Here is a 20,065-nt window from a genome sequence, read left to right on the forward strand (position 1 = left end):
TGTATAACTTGATTTTTATATATATTATTTTGTCTTAGTTTGTTGCATTTATGTTAGTATGAATAACAAATTGATATGGCTTGTTTCAGATGTCCACGATACCCGAACCTAGCTTCCAGCTGCACTCTGGTGTATGACCCTACCAACCCATGTTGTAAGAAACCAGAGTGTTCAACAACACCTGCACCCTTACCAGGACAGTCTCCAACACCAGGACCTAACCCCACACCATCCACACAGTTCTGTGTGTACCAAGGTGTGCCATTCAGACAGGGCCAGACATTCAACCAGGGTTGTGACAAGGTCTGTAAATGTGAGGATGCAATGACAGGAAAGATCACTTGTGATGATAGGTAAGAAAGTAGACCTATCTTTACACCTTACCCCATACTTGGCCTTGATATTGTTAAATTTCCCAAGTCCTTTTGGAACAAGGAGTCCATTCAGTATTACTGTTGCAGAAGTTTGGTTAAGAGTTGTTTCAGATTTCATGACCTCTCATGAATAGACTCAGTCAAACTGAGTCTGCTGTTATTTTGTTTGGTCGCATTCTATGCTTCAAAGGGGTCTTCTTACAGATTTTGGTACTATCTGTCTGCATGTCTGTCTGTAATAGCTGTTACATAGTTATTCTTGAACATTTAATTTTGATATTCCATGATGCTGAAATAATGTGCAATATACTCATTTTTGGTTTAATGTCAGAAATATTATTCATTAGGGTACTAAATGGTAAATTTCTGCTGTGCTTTTGATATATCACAGAATTTTTATTTCTCATTTTAAGATATATGCTTAAGAAGTATGTACATTATCAAGTTTTTATAGAATGGATTGACCGCTAATCTCATAGGCTTTTTTCCAAAAAAGAAAAATCTCTCCCTGCCTCTAACAATGAAATTAGACCTTAGGGAGTTATCTTTCCTTGTTCAGATGTCCAACCTACCCAGCATTGACTCCCAACTGCACTTTGACCACCGATCCAAAAGACCAGTGTTGCCAGATCCCACAATGTACAACCAAGACAGGTGTGGTCGGTGTGCCAGGTGTAATCTCTGGCTCAAACTTGCCAACCAACAATCCATACAACCCAGGAACTACTGGATCCAGAAGTGAGTCATGTTCACTTTTTTCACTTTTCCTGTTTCAGTTGTTGACATTGTGGAAGGTTCTATGAAAATAATTATTTTATTTCATGGGCATGAAAGGATGTGGTTTTGGCCAGAACAGACATGAATTTGTGAATTTCAACTTTTGCAGATAAAATGAACTGAAATTTTATTTGTTTGTTAGGATTATAGTTCTTGTATAAATGCAGGTACAAAATGCACTGAAATAGAAACCCCCTCGTATATTACTGATTTCATGGTAGATGTTTCTATCATGCCTGTTAGTGACTAAAGTAATGCCAGGTCAGAGACACCATGGGTTTCCTGCATGGTCAAAAGCTATACTGTTGCAGAATTGTGAAGATGGGAATTAAAACAAGTAGAACAAAAAAAATGAAAACTTTAAGTTTACAAAAAATAGATGGTAAACTATTCTATATAAACAGGCCTGTACTGATACGATATTGATTGTTCTGTTACTGATACAAAATTGATTGTTCTGTTACTGATACAATATTGATTGTTCTGTTACTGATATGATATTGATTGTTCTGTTACTGATACAATATTGATTGTTCTGTTACTGGTACAATATTGATTGTTCTGTTACTGGTACAATATTGATTGTTCTGTTACTGATATGATATTGATTGTTCTGTTACTGATACAAAATTGATTGTTCTGTTACTGATACAATATTGATTGTTCTGTTACTGATACAATATTGATTGTTATATAGATGGATGCGTGTATGGTGGCCAGGTATACACACAGGGTCAGACATGGGATGACGGATGCACTTACACATGCGAATGTCTCGATGCTTCTACAGGCCGATACAGATGTGTAGAGAAGTAAGACACTTGCATGTTTACAATATCTGCATCAGTGTGCACAGTTAGGGCAGTGTTTTAGCTAGGCATTAAAATAATAAGAGTGTGGATTAGTGGTCTATTAGTTAAGATGTCAGTCATGACATGCATTCAACCAGGACTGCATAGATTTTGAAGCACACTTTACTCACAAATGGATAGTTCCTTATATAACACCAGTATGAACGTTCATAGAGAACAGAAACTAGTTGATCTATATATAAATACAGTTAAAACCTATCTGGTGTTCAGGTGTGTTGTCCCTCTATTTTAATTAATTCTTCGTTGTAACACCAGTATTTTGATTGAGATTTATCTAGAAATTCCTGCTTTCTTTACAAGCAAGCGAAGGAAAATTATAAGCAATAATTTTTTAGCTTTAATGATTATGAAAATAAGGTTATCAAGGTTTTAAATATGTTATGATTTTACTTAAAGATGCCCAAGAAATCCACCACTGCCATCCTACTGTACGTTGACTCAGGATCCAGCCAACAAATGCTGCCAGAAACCATACTGTCAACCCCCAACCGTTACAGTACCTCCAGGACCCACAGCAGCACCCAACCCATTGTCCACACCTGCCCCACCACAAAGTAAGTAAATTCCACATTCCCACTACCAAATAGTAATTTCTTCTTCATATAGTGAGTACATCTTCATCAAACTTAACAAAATGTAAACTATGTTACTTCCACCTCTCTGCCAGGTGGCAACCATGGTAAAGGTGCCTGACTTGGAATCACTTGCATCTCACCTATGAGTGGGTTTGAGCCAGATTTCATACTGTTCATTAATAGTCTGTTATAATGTATGTTTTTTGGTTTTTTTTCGAAATTTGAAATTTTGCGTTGATATTTTAGATGTGTGTATATACAAGGGCAGCACCTACCAGCAGGGACAACAATGGTACGACGGATGTGACTATGTCTGTAGGTGTGAGGATGCCAGCAAGAACTTCTACAACTGCAAACAGAGGTAAAAGAAGTGAGATTTTATCACCTCACAATTTCTATATTATTGTGAAAGGGTGGTGTTATAGATATTTATAAGCTGCTGTTTTATTTTGCTGCGAGTGTGTAGAAATATATCATATGAACATTGAGGCATACTCTACTGTCTGAACAAATATATATGAGCCACGCCATGAGAAAACCAACATAGTGGCTTTGCGACCAGCATGGATCCAGACCAGCCTGCGCATCTGCGCAGTCTGGTCAGGATCCATGCTGTTCGCTAACGGTTTCTCTAATTGCTATAGGCTTTGTTAGTGAACAACATGGATCCTGACCAGACTGCGTGGATGCGCTGGCTGGTCTGGATCCATGCTGGTCGCAAAGCCACTATGTTGGTTTTCTCATGGCGCGGCTCATACAATGTCATGGTAACAGTAACTACTGTAACATCTAATGGTTTATATTTCACAAATGATAAACAGTGTAAAATTGTAAGGTTTAATATGTTTGTGAAAACATAATTTTTTCTTATTAAAGTAATTGAAAACTGAGTTATATATTTTTGCAAAATATGAAAAAATACACAAATAGTGGAAATTTATTTCTCAGTTTTATTTCTGATTTTACACTAGTTGTTTGCTCTAGGTTGTTTAACTTTAAGAGAATTTTGCCCCTGACTTTGGTTGGAATGTTTGTTTTTTTATGGGGAGAATAAGTATTGTTACTGAGCCAGTATGTGTTTTTAAATTAAGTCGATGTCTTGAGGTAAATTTTAAGACAGTGTAACATTTTCTACTTTAGATGTGCCAAGTTCACCAGCATTCAGCCAGGTTGCACTCTTGTCCCAGACCAGAGTGATCCAACATGTTGCCAGAGACCAAGCTGTCCGCTCCTACCACCAACAGGTCCAAGTCCCACTCCCGGCATCATCACTGCTGCTCCACAACCAGGTGGTGTTATCACAGGTAAGCAGCAGAAATTTTACTAAACTTTTGTAACCTTTTTTTCTGTTTGTGCGTTTTATAATGGTTTCCATTTTTCTACTCTTGCATGAATTTATTAAAATGTTACAGTTCTGTGACTAGGAATAGATTTAAGGAGACCTTCTTTTCAGGGTTTTATATGAAGTATTTCAAACATTTTACATTGTAGGTGTCAACCCAACACCACAACCAGGATCTACAAATCCAGGCACAAGAAAAGGTAATGTGTTTTTGTCCTCCTGTATCACCATGGCCTACCGTAACATCATGTTATACTGTAACACCATGGCCTACCGTAACAGCATGTCCTACTGTAACACCATGTCCTACTGTAACGCCATGTTACACTGTAACAGTATGTCCTATCATAACAGAATGTCCTGCCATAACAGCATCACATATTGTAACAGTATGTCCTACAGTAACATTTTGTCATGGCCTAATAAGACTGCAGATTAAACACTTATGTTGCCATAGAATTTCAAGCTAATGCAGTAAAATTAAGACTTGACATTACAGTATGTGTATTGTCATTCTCTTCTGAGAATAAAAAACTTATTACATTTCTGTGTCTTCTTGACTCTAGGATGCGTATACAAGGGTCAAGTGTTCCACCAAGGACAGAAGTTTGATGATGGCTGTGACTATGAATGCGAGTGTCTCGATGAAATGACTGGACAATACAAATGTGTTGAAAAGTATGTATAACACATTAATATTCTGAACACAATACTTAACCCTTATCATGCTGGACACGACTGATTCTGCCTTTGCGACCAGGGTAGATCATGATCAGCCTGCACATCCATGCAGTCTGATCAAGATCTGCACTGTTTGCCATTCATTCAGTCAGTATCTTTTTGGTAAGCACCCCTTTTAACAGTCAGTGGTACTGTCCAAATTGAAAGATGGACAGGTTCATTATAGAAATTTAGATAAAGGTAAATACAGTAAAACACCGCTCGCTCGAGGTCGCAAGGGGATGAGCAAAATGCTCGAGTTATCCATGGTTTCGAGCGACCCAAACATTGACTAACATACCAAGAAAACTAAAGTTTGTTTTACGGTCATCGGGACCGTTTGCTGAGTAAACGGTGATGCGTAATAATAACATACTTGTGGCATTATCGAAAACAAACGTATTACAAACGTTATCTATTGATAGACGTTTCAATGTGTAATTTGTAAATGGCGCATGCGAAGAAACAACTAAGATTTTTATCAGTTTTATTCATCAACAAGTGCATATCATAATTATCGTCTCAATTTTATGAAACGGCTATATTATTTCCTTCATTTGCGTGCAAACAACCACTGATTAAATTACTAAGATCTCGATCCCACAGAAAAGATGCTTTAAGTTATCAATAATTGATCGATATTTGATCAATAAAACTTTTCTTTAAGCTTTTATCAGTAATTAATCTCATCATAATATCAAATATACCGACAAACAAACATTTAAGTCTGGGAATAGACTACGCAATTCTCACGGTGTGTGAAAATGTTTAATTAACCAATACATTCTGACCGCCGAAGGTGTGAAAAATTTGGACACATCTGCTCGAGTTAGCCAGAAGCAACAAAGAGTAAATTAATACACAGGGACTAAGTGTCATGCTCGAGCGATCGAGTTATCGATGCTCGACCTAGCCATGGTAATATCACATAGAAAATAGAAGGAAATCGGCCGGGAACACATGAATTGCTCGAGTGAGCCCGGGTGCTCGAGTCATCGATGCTCGAGCGAGCGGTGTTTCACTGTAGGGTAATTACATTTCCGTACAAGTCATATAGTCACTTGAAGATGGATTTACCTTCTATGTCGAAGATTGAAGATAAATGTTACAATATGTATGTGCAAGCCTGTTTACATACTGTTTAACAAAAGGATTTGTTTTCAATTATTTGTTGTGTATATTTAGATGCCAGAAATACTCCTCCATACCAAGTGAGTGCGTCCTGGTCCAGGATCCAAAGAAACCCTGCTGCCAGGTACCATTCTGTGACTTCACAAACCCAACACCATTCCCAGGAGGAGTACCAACCCCAGCCCCAGCACAGACCCCAGCACCTAAACCAGGTGTTGTCACTGTAGCACCATATGTTATACCAGGTGTTACAAATACTCCAAGACCAGGTGTGAACCCGTCACCAACACCAGGACCAACATTCACAACAGCAAAACCGCAAGGTATTGTATATTTTTCCAGTGTAAAAATTTCTTTCAGATTTTCATTGAATATGAGGACAAAATTTCTCTAGGTAAAATGTCTTTTAGGCAGGTAGAATACTTTTTCCTCTTCAGTGTAATTTACAAGACCCATGGAAACATTTCACCTATGAAGTTTTGTTATTTGATAAAGTAAGCATAAGAAAAAATAATTTTTAAAATAATGTTGCATGCTTACACTGTCTGCTGCGTGTAGTAAATCTTATGTCATACACATACAACTTTTATATGCAGGTTACTGTGTATACAAGGGTGTATACTACACACAAGGACAGACTTGGGATGATGGTTGTGACAAGAGATGTAGATGTGAAGATGTTATGAAGGGATATTACACTTGCAACCAAAGGTTCTACTTTATTTACATTATATTCTGTTGATATAACACAATATTTAAAACACCTCTTTTTGAAAAAAAATGTGAGACATTATTTAGCATCAGTATATATTTGAGCCATGCCATGAGAAAACCAACATAGTGGGTTTGCGACCAGCATGGATCCAGACCAGCCTGCGCATCTGCGCAGTCTGGTCAGGCTCCATGCTGTTCGCTTTTAAAGCCTATTGGAATTGGAGGAACTGTTAGCAAACAGCATGGATCCTGACCAGACAGCGCAGATGCGCAGGCTGGTCTGGATCCATGCTGGTCGCAAACACACTATGTTGGTTTTCTCATGGCACGGCTCATTTTTGTTTTGTACAAATTGTTTCAAATGATCTTTTTTGAACAAGAACTGGTCATAACCTACTGGAACATTCTTAGAATAATTGTCACCGTTTTACTTTTGAGTAATACATTCAGACCACTGTGTGGAAGTAGACAACTATATGAAGCAGACACATTTGCTATTTCCCTTTTATATACTTTCAGAAAAGATTAAACAGAATTAAACTATGACCTGTCTTAAAAGGCCACTTTTGTTCATTCCCTTGACTGGCTGCTTCAGACGGGTTTGACTGTAGTTATACAGTTTGTGTATAGTGACTGATTAGAACTGAGTGTTTTTCATTTAAATGGTTGTAAGCTTATGGTTGAGAAAGTCTATTTAGTTCATTATTTTGAGTTTCTGTTGACTAAAGATGTGCATCATACCCTGTGTCATCATGCCCACTGAAGGCTGATCCAGCAGACTCATGCTGTTTGATCCCCGATTGTAACACTGGTAATATACCCACACCAATGCCGACACCCGGTCCAGGTCAGTCAACCATCAATCCAATAGTTACACCCAAACCCATCTCAGGATCCTTCACCGGAACTAGTGGTGGAAACCCAGTCAAGGTACCTTACCAGCCTGGCACTGGATCTACCGGTTCTACACGTAAGTAAACAAAGCAGTTCAACAATAATTACAAAATTATAACACAGTTCATTGATAATAATCCTAATTTTGGCCTCACGTGGTGTAGAGTTGTACTTTCAATTAGGAAAAAGGAAAAGGGAAAATGTTTTAAAAAACTATCTCAAACCTTAATCTATAAAAGATTTTACAAATTACCAGTGTTTTGCATAATTTGTGAGGCATTTACATGTTCCACATAAATAAAGTTAGGTCTCTTTTGCAGAAAAATCTGATAAGATTGAAATATAAGTTCTGATTCAGCTTTACTGACTTAACTGATTGATTCCATTTGAGCCGCACCATGAGAAAACCAACATAGTGCATTTGCGACCAGCATGGATCCAGACCAGCCTGTGCATCTGGGCAGTCTGGTCAGGATCCATGCTGTTTGCTTTCAAAGTCTATTGCAATTAGTGAAACCATTAGCGAAAAACATGGATCCTGACAGTCTGGTCCGGATCCATGCTGGTCGCAAAAGCACTATGTTGGTTTTCTTATAGTGCTGTTCATTTTTACCCTCATGCCTTTTTTGAAGAAACTTGTGTGATCGCTAGGTTTTAAGAGTTTCAAAGACTTTCAGCAATAAGTAACAAACACAATTGTTTATTTTCAGCTGCATGTGTATACAAGGGTATGATCTACACACAAGGACAACAGTGGAATGATGGATGTAGCTATGTCTGTGAATGTGTTGATGCTTCAAGAGGACAGTATAAATGTAACGATAGGTAAATAATTATCCCTTTGTCCCACAGTGACAGTATAAAATGTGAAAAAAAATTCATTCCTTTTTTAAATTTTTTTTTCAAACCTTCCATGAATATTTATCAACATGCAAAGTTGTACTGTTCCCCCACCTCACTCCTCCACCCAGTCATGCCCACCACCCCTATCATGCATCCCCCACCCCACCCCCTTTTTTTTTTTTCATTTTTCATTTTTCATAGTATTAAATTTTATAATCAACATGTTAAGTTTTGTACCCTCACTCGGTCACCCCTGCTGCCTCCACCTCACCCCCCCCACCCCCCCCCCAACCCCCAGAAAAAAAAAGCATTCATTTTCTGTTAAATTGATTTTGACTAATGAAATTATTTGCTTCTAAGAAAACTAACATCCTTAACTTTTTGCCGGATATATTTTTTGCCATTCCTCACCACGAACCCTTTCGGCGGGGGATACCAATTCATCGAATTTGCTTGTTAAACTTGTATCGAGATGGGAACATCCACACAAATTCTTCACTAGGATATGTTATTTAAACCAAAACTGTTAATTGCAACAAATTCTAATCTTGTTAATGTTCAAAGTACTCTTTTGTTTTGGCATGGTCATTTTGTCTGTTCTGTGTTGTACAGTCACACTTTGTTTGCTCTAACTTGATGGGAGAGGCAAAATTAGTTCGAGTTATTGGTAGTTTGTGTGTTTGGACAATATAAATTATATAGGAATTTTCTCAGGACCTGATATGAGTTGGAGCGAAAGGTGTTCGAATTATCCGAGTTCGAGCAAACAGAGTTCAACTGTATATGCAATATTTAAGAAATAATTTATAGCAAAAGAGTGTTTTAACACTATTTATGCACGATTGGCAGTTATACGTCGGGCGTAATAATTTCACGAGGGCACAGCCTGAGGGAAATTATTTGTACGACGTATTACCGCCTGAGTGTATAAATAGTGTTAAAACACGTTTTTGCTATGAATTATTTCAGTTCTAATATGCCCTTAATCTAAAACAGTAGATAACGTATAGAAGCACTCTTTCTTGCTCGCAACAAAAACTTTGACATCAGCGCACGTTAACGTGACGTCATTCTAGCGAAAGTGTGTTTTAACAGAGACGGGCATATTAGAATATTGAATCATCACTTTTGTCTGTGTCCTACAAGTGTTACATAATTGTGAAATATTTTAATAGATGCCCCAAGTATCCCTACCTACCTCCACAATGTCACTACAAGCAGTCAAGCAGAGATGCTTGCTGCCAGGAACCAGAATGTAACACATACATACAGCCATCAACACAGGCACCAGTCATCACAGTGAGACCAGGCATGGTAACTGGACCTAATGGATCTAACCCACCAACCATCTCACCATCAAGTAATGTCTCTATACTCTTGTTTAATATAACATTTCACTTGAAATAAACAGATCTTTAGTTATGACAACAAAACAAAGATGTATAAAAATTTAATAACCAGACAAGGCCTTTTTTATCGGTAAAGATGTTTTCTCTGCATTTAGTTTATAAGCATCTTGGCAATTGATAGATACATTAAGGTGATGCCTTAACGCAGGATTGATTCTACATATATCTCAATAGACTTCATTTAAGATTTTTTAGAAGTGGCTGATAAATAAATAAGCTAAAACCCTATACCTGCATAGAGTAATGTTACTCACTTTTTGCCTTTTTTATAAAGATTTGATTTATAATTAAAGGCGTACGCTAGAATTCCCTGTATATGAGATGGGTGAAATTTTTCCTAATAACAGAATTTCTTCAAAATTTGCATATTGAAAGATAATCATCTAAGAAACAAAAATATGCAATAAAAATCACAGGTCACTAGTATTGAAAAGAATTATCTGCCCTTGAAAACGTCATTTTTTGGGGGAATTGCCATTTTCAAGAGCAGATAACTCTTTTTCAACACCGGTGACCTATGATTTTTATAGCATATTTTTGTTTCTTAGATGATTGTCCTCCAATTTCAGTTTCAAGAAATTCAGTTATTGGGAAAAATTTTGCCCCAAATTCTAGCATAAGTCCTCCATATAAGACCTTGAGACTGATCTTTAGCAGTCCTAAAACTTTGTTTAGTTTAAAATTAGTGCCTAGGCTTGTTTTTGATATTTACAGTGTGCTTTTTTCAAATATGCAGAGTCATTTACTCATGTTACTATTTTTAGCTGTGTGTGTATACACAAATGGTATGCAATATGCACAGGGAGCTACATGGCAAGATGGATGTGACAAGGATTGCAAGTGTACTGATGCTTCAGCAAATATCTTTGAGTGCACAGAGAAGTAAGTTGCATGTTTACTTTCTTTACAGTATGAAAGAATATAGTCACTCAAGGTTTTACCATCTGTGTATGTTCCTTGATCATCTTGGACAAAAGTAGATAAGGTGTGTAAAATTTAATACACTTAGATGTACATGTTTAAAGCATCTATGGCTGTTGAGTAAATTAAACAATTGCCATGCGGCCTTACAACTGCATCATAAATATTGTGATCATTGTGTTTTATTACTTGCGTGTTACCAAAACATGGCAAAATAGGATCATGTGAGAACTTTAGCCTGCTGCAGCAAGTGATTCTGCTTTTGCAACTAGTACAAACCAAGATCAGCCTGCACTGTTCACTATTCAGTCAATAAATTTTCAGTGAACATGTACCCCTTCGAATAATAAGTTGTACTGCTCAGTTTGAATGATGGGCCAGTCCATTTCAGAAATTTAGCAGGCTAAATGTTAAAAAGTACTAGTAAGACTTTTTTTCATGAAACTTGGTACATGGATAAACACTAATATTACAAATATGCATATACCATTGTACTTTGTAAACTCTCTGACATTGCCCTTAGGCTAGCTGCCATGATTTTGAAGGTCTGTACATCTAGAACTTTCCTCTAATAATTTTTGATGAACTGCTTTACAGGTGTCCAGTCTACTCTGGTCTGCCATCATTCTGTATTCTGGTCAAGGATCCAAGCAACACTTGTTGTATGAAACCACAGTGTACTCTGCCCAGTGGAGTGACCTTATCCCCAGTGTCAGGCACAGCTACCCCACCACCGTCATCTCTCCAGGTACTTCCTGTAGGAACCCATGTGGTGATCAATGGATACAGCAAGCCACAGCCAGGACAGATGATCTCTGGTGGTAGAGGTACGTTTCAGCATTGTTTCTGTTGATAATAAGGTATACACACACTAAATGGGTGTTGGTAATAAGGTATACACACACTAAATGGGTGTTGATAATAAGGTATACACACACTAAATGGGTGTTGGTAATAAGGTATACACACACTAAATGGATGGTCCTCATCATATTCCAAGGGTTGCAATTATTCTAAATATTTTAAGCCTTCATTGCATACATTAACTGTGATTTTGTTTTATAGTAATACATCTTCAACTTCAACTTTATACTGCCATAAAATCAACACTGATTACACTTGGCAGGTGCTTGTCAGGAGCAGTTATTAGTTTAAAAGATGTTATGTGCATGGGGGTTAAAAGTATATATAGCATATACATATATTGCAAAGATAAAAGATCTACAGAACTAAGGTTAAAAACAGTATACATCAGTCTACAGAGAGCATGAGTCAAGTCTACCAACAAAAATTGGTAGACTCGAACTTGACTGGACATATATTGGAAGATTGTTCCATAGCCTGATGGTCCTTGGGAAGAAGGATGTAGCATGATAGTTGGTCTTAGAATGTGGGATTAGATAATTAAGATTTCTAGTAGGGAGGAAGTGATGGTTATCCACTACTACAAGGTTGGATCTTATTTTATAGAACATGATCAGGGAGGCATGGTTTCTACGTTGTTCGAGTGTTTTCCATTTGAGGGTATTGATCATGTCTGTGACACTACTGGGTTCAGTCACTACATAGATTCAGTCTTCTTTGAATAATAGGAAAATAAATCAGGTTGTGGTAAAATCTTACCGGTATATAAAGATATGAACTATGATATAATTGGTACAAATGTGTATGTTTCAGACCAGTGTGTATACAAAGGATCTTTACATAGCCAGGGCACATCATGGGAAGATGGCTGCAAGTTTGTATGCACCTGTGAGAATGGTAAAACTGGAATGTACAGATGTACTTCTAAGTAAGTCATTGTATATTGATCCCAGTCCATAGATTATAAATCATGAGTTTGAAGACCAGTCACAAAACTCTGGCATCTGATTGGCTGTTTGTGAGCATAATTTTAAATGTGACCAATAGGAAGGTTACATTCATAGACTGGTCTCCAGACAAAGAAATTAACTGTGTTCAGAATGATTGTCTTTAGTTTACTTTCTTTACATATTTGATAAACGACATTGTGCCTGAAATCATTAGTCCTCCACCTCTGATTCATGTGGGGAAGTTGGCAGTTACTTGTGGAGAACAGGTTTGTACTGGTACAGAATCCAGGAACACTGGTTAGGTTAACTGCCCACCGTTACATGACTGAAATACTATTGGAAAACGGCGTTAAACCCAAAACAAAGAAATTTACATATTTAATATTAATTCATAAATTGAATACTGCTGTTTGTTTTATGTTGCAATAACAAATGCAATTCTTGAATATATTTAGTTTTTTTGCACAGAAAATATACAATAGAATGTCAGGGAGAAGTTAATTTGTGTGACATGATTTACTGGTACTTGCCTTGCTGCAAAATTTTTATGTATGTTGATGTGACAATCTGTGAATTACATTCCAAACAAAACTATAAAATTCTGATTCTTTTCTTTCCATAAAATTTAGAAGAAGTGAATTTATGCTCTCATGATATTGCCTTGTTTGAAATCACAAAATTATTATACCCACATGATTAAATGGTTTCACCGTACTTAATTTACTGATTATTTCATATTACTCGAAATAAAATAAGAACATGTACCATTCTATGTCTTTTATTTTCCTCATTGTTATACTGTTAAATATTTTAAGATCATATAACACATTATGACGAACAAATGACTTGAAGTTCTTGATTTCTAAATTAATATATTCTACATCTGCTAAGGTAAATGCATCAACAGATCTGAGAAAACATTGAAAAGTTAAGTTGGCATGTTTTTGGCCGCTCTATCTTCAAGCGAGAGGAGACCAGGCGCAAGCATGAGACAACACGCGATGCGATGACCCCTAAAAACCGCAGACGGCACCCAGCACACGGACCACACCCGAATGTATGACAGTAGACCTCAGCTAACCACGGCTCCGCACCAAAACGATGCCACGAAGCAAGTCAAGGGCTACCGCCAAACACTCAGTGCTAGAAAGCTGTTTAATATATGTCTGTGCTAAAAACAAGAACGACAATATTGGCATTATTGTCCACGAAAACGGCACGCGTTAAATATTTATGAGACAGCCCAATGCTTCAGCCAGTAAAACTAAAAAACGGACTTACTGGGCCTACCACACAAAACACCAACTGATGCACTCCAGACACTTGACCTTGCAAGACGCAACGCAACATACCAGCTTTATAGTGAAGCATTACAGACAACGGACAGACAACGGAATGCAACCAGGGCCTCACCAGTACTATTGTGATGCATTACAGACACTTCATATCGCAAGAAACAACGCAACATAGGCATCACCAACACTACAGTGAAGCACTACGGACAACGGAATGCAACCTGAGCTCACCAGTACCATAGTGATGCATTACAGACACTTCTTTTCGCAAAACAATCTAGGCATCGCCAGTGATGCACCACAGACGAAGTGTTTTCACTTAGCAAAAACGCAACACAACATATGCTTCACTAATACTGTAGTTATTCACTACAGAAGCTTCACTACGCAAAAGGCAAAGCAACCTAGGCATCACCAGAGCCTATAGTGGTACACTACAACCACTTTACAAGCAAGCAACGCAACGCAATGCAATCTAGGATTCGCCAGTACTATAAGGACGAAATCCTAGTGACCCGAAGCAACTTCAGGTCAAACAACCTTAAATAGCAAAGTGCATCTTTTGCAATGAACAACCTTTGGTGTACTGTTTAAGACAACAATGTCTTTGTGATAGGCCCCGATAAAGGCATACATAGTTTCACAAAGCTGAGCGGACCATGTCCATAACTGAAAGACGACAACGCTAATTACACTGAACTGTTCCGAATAAAATTCACCACACCAAACGCATAGATATATCTCTAGTTCAGCGTCTACCGTATAAATCGCCACAAAACAATGAAAAAAACACCAACCGGTTATTGTTTAGCAATCTAATTAACTCGGTATCTCGCCTGATCCCCTATTCAACAATATTTGAGCGACAATCCTAACATTTAAGGTATACACTGTAATTACAGATTCATAAAAGTTACTTAACAGAAATAACTGTCAGTGAGCCTTATCATATATAAATAAGCTAAGATATAAATGAAAATAACTAAGCTAATGTAATACACAAGTTCATGTAATTTCTTTTCCTATATATTCTTTTTAAAGAGAATATCTTAAACATTAATTCAATTTCCGATATCCTAAAAAAAAGCACACAGTTCCAGTTAAAACATTCCAACGAATGCTGTTATTTATGAACACAATACACCTGAATTCCATAAATCGGGAACGATCCAAAAGTTCATTTCCAGGAAGTATCTACGGTACTTTGAAGTTCCTTCGACTTGGCTTCTATAACAGAACATTCATTCGTAACTTCTTTGAGTATGATTATAATTGGGATATCGGAGACTTCACAGTGTTGCACTACCAGCTCACTGACAGCTTCAGTAAATGCCATATAAGAAATCTGTACCCTGAAAGTATAATACAAAAAGCAGCAAATCTGATACAAATTTCTCCTGAATGTCAGGTCTTAACCAAAAACTAAGGTAACCATAAAAATTACTACATTAGCAACTATAGGGGTGTGGCGGGAGGGTAAGTTTATCTTTACCGAACGACGTGTAGAAGAACAGTGAGAAATCTGTCAGTCAGTTTATAATAACGGTCTATTCGCCCTTTCAGATGCAATGTGAGAAATCTGCACGGGCTTTTTGCTTTTATATTGAACAACTGGCTGTGTTCTCGGCTCGCTGAACATGCACATCAGTACTGTATTGATAAAACGAGAACCAGTTCAACTGAATGATAAAGGCCGATTAATCCCGATTCCTTAGCAACTAACAAACTTATTTCTCAAGAAATAAATGAAATTATTTTAAAGAAATAATTTATATTATTTCCCTTGCTACAGATGCCCACAATATCCCAAGTTACCTAGCTACTGTAAGGCTGTGACGGTACCTGGCCAGTGTTGCCAGACTCTTACATGTGACATTCCCGGCTACGGAACATACAGCCCAGTACCTCAGCTGGTACCCACACCAAGACCTTCAGGTTCACCAACTGGTTCCACGTCCAACCCACAGATTATTGTTATGCCTCAGAACCCAGGTAACTGGTTCTGTAACATTTGTATTAAGATATTTGCAACAGTTAGTTAACTCAAACTTTATTATAGAATGTACATGCAACTTGAAATATTATGATTTTGCATTTCTTTGCTGAAAATGTTAATCTCTAATGTGAAATAATGCCTTTTCTCTTTGATAAAAGTTTTATATAATATTAGTAAAGCTACTGAGATTGTTAAAGATATATATTTTACTGTATTTATATCAGTTGGAGGTGGTCGCTACCCAGGAGGTGGATATTACCTACCTAACGCTACCAGCCCAGACGTCACAGGATCCCTTAGAGGTAAACACCTTTCTCTTTTGTTTTCTCTGATGTACATGTATAGATGAAAATGATGGGCCAATTTTATATTCACATTTTGTGATACTAAAGTCTGTGCAAATTTACCAAACTACCAAATATTAGGGTCCCCATGGAAATGCCAAATATTAGGGTCCCCATGGAATTACCGTATTTATTTATCCCCCCACCAAAGGTGAAGGGGATATTAGAAATGCTCTCCGTCCGTCCGTCCGTCCGTCCGTCCGTCCGTCCGTGCGTCCGCAACGATCTTTGTCCGGAGCATAACTCCAAAAGTACTTGAGGGATTTTCTTCAAACTTCATACACTGATAGAACACATTGGGGGGAAGTGCAGTGTGCAAGAACAATAACTCTACCTTGCCTATTTTTTGAGTTATTCCCCTTTATCTTATTTTCTTAAAAAATTTTGTCCGGAGCATAATTCCAAAAGTACTGGAGGGATTTTCTTCAAACTTCATACACTGATAGAACACATTGGGAGGAAGTGCAGTGTGCAAGAACAATAACTCTACCTTGCCTATTTTTTGAGTTATTCCCCTTTATCATATTTTCTTAAAACATTTTGTCCGGAGCATAACCCCAAAAGTACTGGAGGGATTTTCTTCAAACTTCATACACTGATAGAACACATTGGGAGGAAGTGCAGTGTGCAAGAACAATAACTCTACCTTGCCTATTTTTTGAGTTATTCCCCTTTATCATATTTTCTTAAAAAAATTTGTCCGGAGCATATCTTCTTCATGCATGGAGGGATTTTGATATATCTTGGCACAAATGTTTACCACCACGAGGTGGAGTGTCGTACGCAAGAACCAGGTCCCTAGGTCTAAGGTCAAGGTCACACTTAGAGGTCAAAGGATACAAGAATAAAAACCTTGTCCGGAGCATTTCTTCTTCATGCATTGAGGGATTTTGATATAACTTGGCACAAATGTTCACCACCATGAGACGGAGTGTCATGCGCAAGATCCAGGTCACTAGGCCTAAGGTCAAGGTCACACTTAGAGGCCAAAGGTCAGATACAAGAATGACTTTGTCCGAAGCATTTCTTCTTCATGCATGGAGGGATTTTGATGTAACTTGGCACAGTTATACACCATCATGAGACGAAGTGTCATGCGCAGTTCCCTTCTTTAGAATTACTTCCCTTTGTTGTTACTTTAAATAGCTTTTATTGTAACTTTTTCATTACTAGTCATAGGGAAAAATCGAGACCACTTTTCTGTAGTACAACAAACATGCTAAATCCAATTTTGAGGTGTATTTTGACCAGTCTCTTCCTGATAAAGATTTTTGTGTGGACTTGCAATTTTTTTTTTTTTTTTTTTTTTTTTTAAAGATTAACTTCCCTTAGTTGTTACTATAAATAACTTATATTGTAACATTTTTATAATTGACCCTAGGGAAAAAACAAGACCACTTTTCTGTGGTACAGCATAGATGTTACTCTCCAGTTTAGGTGTATTTTATTAATTTTATTATATATAAGGTATCTCTACCTAGTAAGGAGTTTTTTGTGGACTTTAAAAAACAAAAAGACTTACAATGATTACTAAACAACCACAAAATTAACATTCCATTTGCAAATACAGCTGCTAGAGTAAAGAAATTTGCTTTGACAGGCATATATTGTGACATTCTGGCACTCTTGTTCCCTGTTAGCTTTCCATTCCTTCTTTTTACAGTAGCCATATAGAAAAACATCATAGCTATACTCTTCATGAAAATTAATAAAATTTAGCAGTAAAGCACCTCACTACTGACTTATTCTTTCTTCCACATCTTAAAACCCCTGATGCGGACCACATCCTTCAATTATGATATGCCCGGTGGGGGGATTAGCCATGTCTGACATGGCTCTTGTTAATGTTGAAGTAATTGTTAGATTTGTCTGCTTGGGTTAATATATTAATACATTACAATAATTACATTACAGTAATTGGTGTACAATGATTATATTACAGTAATTTACATTACGGTAATTACATTACAATAATTACATTGCATTACAACAATTGCATTACATTACAATAATTACATTACAATAGACAAGTGTGTATACAAGAACCGCCTGTACAACCAAGGAGAGACCTGGGATGATGGTTGTGACTATAAATGTCAGTGTATGGACAGTAGAACTGGATACTATGTTTGTAACCCGCTGTAAGTACCTCTTATCTTTGTAGATAAAGGAAGCTATTTTTCACTTGATGTATTTAGAAATGACTTTCTGGGTACCTTTGGTTACTTAGAAAGGCAGTTAAAAAAACTAATATTAACTTAGTCAGACGGTGGAACATAAAAGATAAATGAAAATAGTAAAAAAAATTGTATCGATAGAAAATAACTGAGAAATTACATTAAGATAATATGAGCTGCACCATGAGAAAACCAACATAGTGGCTTTGTGACCAGCATGGATCCAGACCAGCCTGCGCATCCGCACAGTCTGGTCAGGATCCATGCTGTTCGCCAACGGTTTCTCTAATTACAATAGGCTTTAAAAGCGAACAGCATGGATCCTGACTAGACTGCGCAGGCTTGTACAGGCTGGTCTGGATCAATGCTGGTCGCAAAGCCACTATGTTGGTTTTCTCATGGCACAGCTTATGTCTCGTTACATGTGGAGAAGTTGTTAGTTTATAAATTTGAGACAGCTAGGAGAAATAAAACCACAAATGAGAGCTGTTACATATTAGAAAATACTGGCAAGATGACTAAAAGTTCCCCTATATATTACTATTGACGTCAAGTTTGCGAAAAAATATAAACACAATGTACGATATTCTGTCATTAGTAATTTATTATGGTTTTATTTGTTTCATTTTTCCAGTTGCCCTGTTTACAACAACTTGCCTTCTAACCAGTGCTACTTGGTAAAGGCTGATGGTCAGTGTTGCTCACAGCCCATGTGTTACGATCCGAATAAGAACCAAGTTGTTAATCCACTGACAAGCAGCTCAGTGTTCCCAGTTGTTGGTACCTACACTGGCGGCTTCACTGGTTTCAGGCCATACACTACACCAGGACAGAACATTGGCGGAACTAAAAGTAAGCACCCAGGCCCTAAGGTTATTAAATTAGTTTGATAACCAGTCTCACGACAACTGAATTCACGATAACCATGTGCATGATAACCAGACTCATGATAACCACTCCCTAGATGACCAGTCTCATGATAATTAGTGTCATGATAACCAGTCTCGCACTTGCATGATAACCAGTCTCCCACTTGCATGATAACCAGTCTCATGGTAACCACTTGCTAGATAACCAGTTTCATGATAATTAGTGTCCTGATAACCAGTCTCGCACATGCATGATAACCAGTCTCCCACTTGCATGGTAACCTGTCTCATGGTAACCACTTGCTAGATAACCAGTTTCATGATAATTAGTGTCCTGATAACCAGTCTCGCACATGCATGATAACCAGACTCCCATTTGCATGGTAACCTGTCTCATGGTAACCACTTGCTAGATAACCAGTTTCATGATAATTAGTGTCCTGATAACCAGTCTCGGACTTGCATGGTAACCAATCTCATAGTAACCACTAACTAGATAACCAGTCTTATTACAATCGGTCTAATGATAACCAGTCTCCCACTGGCATGATAACCAATATCCTGATAACCAGTCTCATTATAATCGGTCTAATGATAATCAATCTCCCACTTAACCAATAACCAATAAATAACCAATCTCATGATAACCTGTCTTCCACTTGCATGATAACCAGTCTCATGATAACCAGACTCATGATAACCAGACTCATGATGGTAATCAGTCTCATGATAACTATTCTAATAACAATCAGTCTAATGATAATCTGTCTCCCATTCGCATGATAACTACTGTAAAAGCAGAAATTTTCGCTAGGGTTTAATTTTTCCTATATTCGCGAGGCCCTACATCTCGCGAAAATTAATCCTCGCGTAAATATTCACCATTAGTATAATTCTAATTCAAGCAGCATACCAATTTTACAATTTCGCGAATATTAAACCTTGCCAACATACTCAAAATTTCAAATTCGTGAAATTTTGACCCTGTGAAAATATGT

At 37.4% G+C, this 20,065-nt stretch overlaps 1 protein-coding gene across 1 annotated transcript in view; it reads left to right on the forward strand.

The window, feature by feature from the left end:
• The window catches only part of LOC123550515 (uncharacterized), a 75,747-nt gene that overhangs the window by 39,636 nt on the left and 16,046 nt on the right, over window positions 1–20,065 (forward strand). Inside the window, exons 54-73 of the mRNA XM_053546789.1 lie at window positions 90–353; window positions 934–1,112; window positions 1,849–1,963; window positions 2,420–2,577; window positions 2,845–2,959; window positions 3,739–3,902; window positions 4,090–4,140; window positions 4,507–4,618; window positions 5,846–6,114; window positions 6,388–6,502; window positions 7,234–7,475; window positions 8,110–8,224; window positions 9,418–9,602; window positions 10,416–10,533; window positions 11,170–11,399; window positions 12,250–12,364; window positions 15,474–15,673; window positions 15,902–15,979; window positions 18,048–18,162; window positions 18,833–19,050. Coding sequence (XP_053402764.1) covers window positions 90–353; window positions 934–1,112; window positions 1,849–1,963; window positions 2,420–2,577; window positions 2,845–2,959; window positions 3,739–3,902; window positions 4,090–4,140; window positions 4,507–4,618; window positions 5,846–6,114; window positions 6,388–6,502; window positions 7,234–7,475; window positions 8,110–8,224; window positions 9,418–9,602; window positions 10,416–10,533; window positions 11,170–11,399; window positions 12,250–12,364; window positions 15,474–15,673; window positions 15,902–15,979; window positions 18,048–18,162; window positions 18,833–19,050 — 3,158 coding nt within the window. The remainder of the gene's footprint in view (window positions 1–89; window positions 354–933; window positions 1,113–1,848; window positions 1,964–2,419; window positions 2,578–2,844; window positions 2,960–3,738; window positions 3,903–4,089; window positions 4,141–4,506; window positions 4,619–5,845; window positions 6,115–6,387; window positions 6,503–7,233; window positions 7,476–8,109; window positions 8,225–9,417; window positions 9,603–10,415; window positions 10,534–11,169; window positions 11,400–12,249; window positions 12,365–15,473; window positions 15,674–15,901; window positions 15,980–18,047; window positions 18,163–18,832; window positions 19,051–20,065) is intronic.

This window comes from Mercenaria mercenaria, chromosome 6 (genome assembly GCF_021730395.1).
Source record: "Mercenaria mercenaria strain notata chromosome 6, MADL_Memer_1, whole genome shotgun sequence".
In the NCBI taxonomy this organism is placed as follows: domain Eukaryota; kingdom Metazoa; phylum Mollusca; class Bivalvia; order Venerida; family Veneridae; genus Mercenaria; species Mercenaria mercenaria.